General features: G+C 35.1%; 1 protein-coding gene across 1 annotated transcript in view; it reads left to right on the plus strand.

The window, feature by feature from the left end:
* LOC106873903 (uncharacterized) overlaps positions 1-6981 on the plus strand; it is a 23982-nt gene extending 17001 nt beyond the window's left edge. Inside the window, exons 5-6 of the mRNA XM_014921434.2 lie at positions 551-673; positions 4009-6981. Of these exons, the coding sequence (XP_014776920.1) occupies positions 551-673; positions 4009-4179 (294 nt within the window). The 3' untranslated portion in view covers positions 4180-6981. The remainder of the gene's footprint in view (positions 1-550; positions 674-4008) is intronic.
* The last annotated feature ends 248 nt before the right edge of the window (positions 6982-7229 follow it).

A 7229-nucleotide genomic window follows, 5' to 3' on the forward strand; every position in this document is an offset into this window, starting at 1 on the left:
TACACCAAGCAAAATGCTTAGCAGTATTTCGTCTGTCTTTACGTTCTGAGTTCAAATTCTGCCGAGGTCGACTTTGCCTCTCATCCTTTCGGGGTCGATTAAATAAGTATCAGTTACGCACTGCGATCAGCGCAATCAACTTAATCCCTTTGTCTGTCCTTGTTTGTCCCCTCTGTGTTTAGTCCCCTGTGGGCAATAAAGAAATAAATATTGTTTTTCTTTAAGGCAGTGAGCTGGCAGAAATGTTAGCATGGCGAGCAAAATGCTTAGCAATATTTCATCTGTCTTTACATTCTGAGTTCAAATTCCACCGAGGTCGACTTTGCCTTTCATCCTTTCGAGGTTGATAAATTAAGTACCAGTTGCATACTAGGGTTGATCTAATTGACTGGCCCCCGCCCCCAAAATTTCGGGCCTCGTGCCCGGAGTAGAAAAGAATATTGTTTTAACTTTTTTATTTTTCTTATTGCATATCTATAATTTCTAGTTAATGTGTTGACTCTACAACAGTTCTCCTGAATAGTTTTTTTTTTTTTTTTAAATTTTGCAGCCAGTTCTACCTCTTGCAGTCATCAGTCCTGTTGCAGGATTATTAGCTTTTATGGTTTTCGGCATTACAATGTGTACTGCAGCTATACTTCACTACCATGAATCACCAGCCTGTTTACAAGTGGTGAGTTATCACTGTTTTACCTTTATTTCAGTTATTATTTAACTTTTCATAAAGCTTCTTATATTTTGTATTGAGTCAATGAGGGAGCCTCTATACAGTAACTTCAGTACCATAGCCAGGTTCTAAAGTCAGTGGGAATGAGCACATAAAAAAAGGACACTGGGACACATACCAAGCATTTAAAACTCATGTTGCTGATATTATTTGAAATATTTCAATAGTTATAATATACATAATTGCATTCTGCATTTGTTAATTTGATGTTTAAATGTCATTATGCATGAAACTTACAGTGGAGGCGCAATGGCCCAGTGGTTAGGGCAGCAGACTCGCGGTCATAGGATCGCGGTTTCGATTCCCAGACCGGGGGTTGTGAGTGTTTATTGAGCGAAAACACCTAAAGCTCCATGAGGCTCCGATAGGATGGTGGCGAACCCTGCTGTACTCTTTCACCACAACTTTCTCTCACTCTTACTTCCTGTTTCTGTTGTGCCTGTAATTCAAAGGGTCAGCCTTATCACACTGTGTCACGCTGAATATCCCCGAGAACTACGTTAAGGGTACACGTGTCTGTGGAGTGCTCAGCCACTTGCATGTTAATTTCACGAGCAGGCTGTTCTGTTGATCGGATCAGCTGGAACCCTCGACGTTGTAAGCGACGGAGTGCCAACGAACAATGAAACTTACAACTACTGATATTGGTGTGACATGAAAAAGATGAAGCTCCATGGAATTGGCCAGCATCAAGAGGTTATGATGTCAGGGTTGCTTTGGTTGTTCAGATGTCAGTGGCCACCAACGTGTCACAGGAGATTGAGCAGAAAGCTTAAAAACATGGGAAGTTGGTCAAATAAAGAAATGACAACAGAAAGTTCTTCAAAGGCCATGCAATTAACAAAAAAAAAAGAAGATATTTAACTTTTATTATGCAAGTAAACTAAAGATTTTAAAAAGATTATTGTAAAGGTGCTAATTCTAAAAAGTGTACTTAGTGATGGTGATAGTGGTGGTGGTGGTGGTAGTGGTGGTGGGGTAATTTGCTCCCCTTGCTCCTGTATTAGTTATTCCACTAAGTTACTCATCCTGGTAGAAATAGCATCTAAATCTCTCTTAAAGTAGAAGATTGGTATTTTGCCATTCAAACTGGTTGTATCCAGCCAAAAAAATTCTACCTGTTTTATATTCAAACTGGTCAGATCCTGCCACTCACACCTACCCTACAATATCATTCTGAAAATTCGTAATCATATCATCAAAATCTTGAAGCTATGGGAATAATGCATATTTATTCAAAACAATATGAATAAATCTATCAATCTGGTCAGAAGACTTGTCCAGACCAATACAATTCTTCCATGTTGGATGTCCCAGTCTTCCATAGCAATCTTCATATCCTCATATTGGTTTCAAATTTCAGCCCAAAGCCAGCAATTTTGGGGTGTGGGGCAAGTTGATTACTTTGACCCCAGTGTTCAACTTGTACTTATTTTATCAATCCTGAAAAGATGAAAAGCAAAGTTGGCCTTGGTGGAGTTTGAACTAAGAACATAAAGACAGATAAAATGTTGCTAAGCGTTTCACCTGGTGTGCCTACGATTCTGCCAGCTTGCTGCCACATCATATCCTCCTCATATTTCATAAAGTAATTTGAATGCTAAAGGGTTAAAACAGATGAACACATTTGATAACATATAACATGTCTTGGAAGAACATGTCCAACATATAACATGTCCAACATATAACATGTCCAACATATAACATGTCTTGGAAGAAAGTTGGAGAGCTCTTAGCTGGGACATCTTTGATTGAATATCTACTTGATCAGGTTAATCTAAGGTTAAACATTCCCCCCATAGACCCGCACAATGACATGCAGCTCATTGCTTGGATTCACACTCCTAATTCATTATACAATGATAAAATGGATAGATAAAACTGGTAGCTTTATATAAGAGTGACGGTGATATTTGAAACAGTTGAATGAAAATACTGTAGGGAACTTATATTTCCAAGCCTAATCACATGATCATCCTTTGCTACACTTGACAGAGATTAAAGTCAGAGCCTTGGATTATTTGCAACTGCCATTAGATATGTTCACTCAATCATGTCACCCTTAACTTACAGTGCAAAAAATATTGTCACGTGATGTTAATGCACCAACTGACATATTGGGGAGCTTCCAAAAATTTCTAAGCCTAAATTGTGTGATCATCCTCTGCCAATCAAATTGTATTCTAAAGAGATACTAATTTGAGCCATGTTCTTTCCATGAAACAAGAGAATTTTTGAACTCTAATCAAAAGCAAGACAGTTGCAGCATAGTCCCATATCTTTTTATCTCACTTTTGAAAATCAGAAAAATCTGTAAAACTGGTTAAACCTATAAAAATACACCATCAGTATAAGCTTGGTGAGAATGGGACTTCGTTTCCATTCAGTATAGCATGAAGATGAAGTTTCATCTTCAATCAATATTGTTTGTGAAGAGATGGTAATTCATCTGCCATTGGTGAAAGATAGAGAGAGAGAGATTAAGCTTCATCTATCAGAATGGCTTGGTTGACATGATGCTTTATTTTCCATCAATATGGTTTGAAAAGATACATAGTGAAACTCCTCTCTCTTCAGAGAGAGAGTTTTCACCTCCTAATAATATAGTTTGGAGAGAGATGGGGCTTCAGTGAAGTAACTTGCTTAGATACAGTGATGACATCAAGTTATGTTTGTATGTCATATTGGACAGCAGATTTCATCAGATTAGCTGTGTTTCATAAAGTAACATATGTTCGAAACTTTCAGGATTTCATTTCAGTCTAAGAAATCATTATTTAGAAGGACAAAGGCAGCAATATCTTTGGTAGAAATGGTAGGGCATCAGACTAAATGAGTTACAAAGTGAAGTAGTAGAATCGAAGAATCTAGTGAGGGTTAAGATTAGCAAATAGTAAATATAAACAGCTCAGAGCTGAATAGGTTAGTTTGCAGAGTGGAATAGAAGTGGCCCTAGTTGTAGGAAGAGCCCTTATATTTGATAAAGGATCCTGCCTGAAATGACCATTCCAATTTGTTATGGCATTTTCAGAATTAAATACCTTACAGTTAGTTCTACCGGGTATGATCTTACCTTTGTGTCTTCTGAGCTTAGCAAAATATGTATTAACAATATGCCAAATTTGATTAAATTAATAATAAATCTCTAAAAATTCAATATTGTTTTCATTCAAAAATCAATATTAAAAAAAAAAAAAACATAAATATTTGTAAATCATTCTCTCTTTATTTTAACATCCTTAAATATTTTTATGACATGAATTTTTTTCATCTTTTCCCAGCATACTATATCTTACAACCCAGAAGCATGTGACCAGCCATTGATCGTCTGTACATCAGATATTGAAGATTCACAAGATTTTTTGCCATCTGACATTGCTTTTGATCAATCATTTGCAAGAAGACCCACAGATTTTGATGTTCCTTTACGAAGGTATCAAAAGATAAGATAGTTTTGTACTTAAAATGTAAAGAACAATTATGGAAGTGAACTGCTTTTGTTCAGTGGCGCAATGATGAATTCAACAAAATCTACACAGCTGTCAATGTTGATAGGTTATCAACTCAACAACAAACAAACATTGACTGTGGTTTTTATTCTTAGACATCTGAGTCATTTATGCTGTTTAAGGGGAAAAGCCATGTATTTGTGTGACTGTTTGGTATACACAGATTTATCACATACACTGCTAATGTCCTTGGGAAAGGCATTAACATCACAGATATCCACATCACACTTTCCCTGAAATTTAAGGTCTTTGTGCTGAGTGAAAAAAGGTATGTAAATTTGTTTGTCACCAACAAACAAAACAAATACCTTGATTTTTCTTAATGAAGGTTTTCATAACTATGCATTTTGCAATTCTATTTGCCACTAAAGTTTCGAATTTTAAAAAAGAAGTATTTTGGTTAAAACTGGTGGCAAAGAAATGGAAAGAAGAAATGAATATAGTCTTTATTGTAAAATGAAGAATTGTTAAAATTCATACATTCTTCACGGAATATTTATTTCATTAGTATCACAAGAGATCACCTTATTTTAATTTCTACTGAATTGAAATGCCAAGAGACAAAATGATTCCATAAAGTAAAAAATAATTAGAGAAATATGAACTCTCAGGTGTTTTGTGCTTAAAAGTGAACTATTTCTAGTGACTGAGTAAGGGCAGGGTTTATGCTTATATTTTCTAAAATAATTTTCAACTTTTTGTTAAATCTTTTGTTTTCCTTTCTCTTTAGTAACTGGCTGTCATTTTGTACAGTGACGATGGTTGTGGTGTAGAACATTATAGTAGACACTTAAAGCTACCTCACTTGTTAGTCTTTCACCATTTTCAGATTGATAAAATAAGTAATACAGTAATAATACCAGTAATATGCTAAGAATTATTTCAACTGACAATTCATTTTCCCTGTAAAGGACTGGCATTAAGCACAATCAAAATAAATTATGTAATCTTCAACCTTTAATAAAACGTGCTGCATCTTTTCTCTGTATCTTCTGCAACTAGAGATTCAGATCTATCAAATGTACCAAACACACTCAAATTAGATGTTTTGCAAACCTTACACTTCTCTATGCAATACTATGAGTTAATATGGCTATGCATTTTGGCACAGCTGTTTTAGCCCTGCTGATTTGGCATCACTGATTCAATGCTGCCTTATTTGATATTAGACGCTTTGTCTTCAGGACCTTTCGGCACTGAGAAAATTCTGTCTTTATTTTAGTTCATAGCAAACATGTAATCATGACTACTATTCTACTTTCTGCTTCACTTTATGTATGTGATGGCTGACGAAATATTGACAAAGTGTGGAAAAGAAAAAATTTCTCACAAAGGGTTTCCATGCATCTTTGACAAAGAAAAAATGGCAATGAATTAAAATTTTGGTGTTGTGAGCAGGAAAATTGGGGAAAGAGAACCATTAAGATGTATTAAATGACTCCAGTTGGTTCAAACACATCTATCTCTCACTCAGTTTGATTATGTATGTGTCTTTTCTTCATGCCTATTTGAAGTGGAGGACATGTTTATAGTAATTGGGGATCATTTAATATATTTTAATGTTTCTCACATTTTCTCTCTTTCTCACTCTGACTCTGTTTATGTGTTTTTTCTTCTTCATGCCTATGTGAAAAGGGGGACATACTTATAGTAATTGGAAGTCAGTCGATACATTTTAATGTTTCTCTGTCTGTCTGTCTATCTATCTATCTATCTATCTCTGATTATGTGTTTGCATTAGCATATTTCTCTATGTGTATGAGGAGAGGGAAGTGTTTATGTCATCTCTCATTCATTCTATCAGTAATGTGTATATTTCTACATGTGTGTGTGTATGTGTGTGTGTGTGTGTGTGTGTGTGTGTGTGTTTCTAGTGCCAAAAAAACAAAAAAAAAGGCCATTACCAACACAGTTCCTATATCCAGTCAGCCATGCCAAATTGTCAGCATCCAAACAGCCAAGCCCAATCATCTCATCCTGTAATATCATTTGTGAGTCAATATGACAGTCTCCATGTTGCTACTCAACTAGTTCTTTTTCATAACATTTATATTTTCATTCAATAACAGTCTTTGCAAAGGTTCCCTTAAGCAATGGCAGATTAGCTTTACTCATTCAGTTATAGGAAATTCAGTAAAAGTATTTGTTTAAAATTTGTTGTATCTTGGGAGGATCGTAACAAACACATGCACTGGTTCTATTTCACTTCTTTATTTTTTATTAGTCATTTGGTTAACCAATTAACTAACCAGTTGTTTGATTAATCATTTGGTCTGTCAGTCAATCAGCTAGGTTTTCCAAAGTTCTTTTGTTAGACTTGGAGTAGAGCGAGCATTGATGAGATTGCAAATGGTGACAAAAGGTTTTTGATAAACCTGGCTGGTTGATTGACTGAATGAATGTTTAACCAAGCAATCAGTTAATTAATTGGTTAAATGGTTAACCAATTGACCAAATAAAAATAAAAACAAAAGCAGAATAGAACCAGTGCATGTGTTTGTTATTTACATAATGACTCTTCTGAGATACAAAAAATTCCAACAGGAGTCAACATCAAGACTCTTGCAAACCAAATACACAAACAAGGATTCTTCATAATAACTACAATGGATGCTTCAATATTTGGTTACTGTTTGGAATACAATGCTTTACAAGATGAACACTTAAAAATATACACAGCCTACACTGCAAACTTGGTGCTGCTTTTTTTTCTCAAATAAAATAAATGTACATTCAGTAAATAAATGCAGTCTTAAAAAAATTTTTTGTGTGAAATGTAACAAAAATGTTATTATAATTTCTTTTTTAAATCGAAAAATTATTATTTCTAAATCTCTGAATGAGAAACATTCAGTAACAATACTCTAGAGTAAAGATTATTTGCCAACATAATGTGGCAGTCCTGGTTAGGACGACTGTTACTGTTATTTAGCCCCAGGAAACATCGTCTCCAGCTGGCTCCAGCTGACAGTGCGTTGATAGCCAGGTGGAGA

Source organism: Octopus bimaculoides, chromosome 3 (assembly GCF_001194135.2).
Source record: "Octopus bimaculoides isolate UCB-OBI-ISO-001 chromosome 3, ASM119413v2, whole genome shotgun sequence".
Lineage (NCBI taxonomy): Eukaryota > Metazoa > Mollusca > Cephalopoda > Octopoda > Octopodidae > Octopus > Octopus bimaculoides.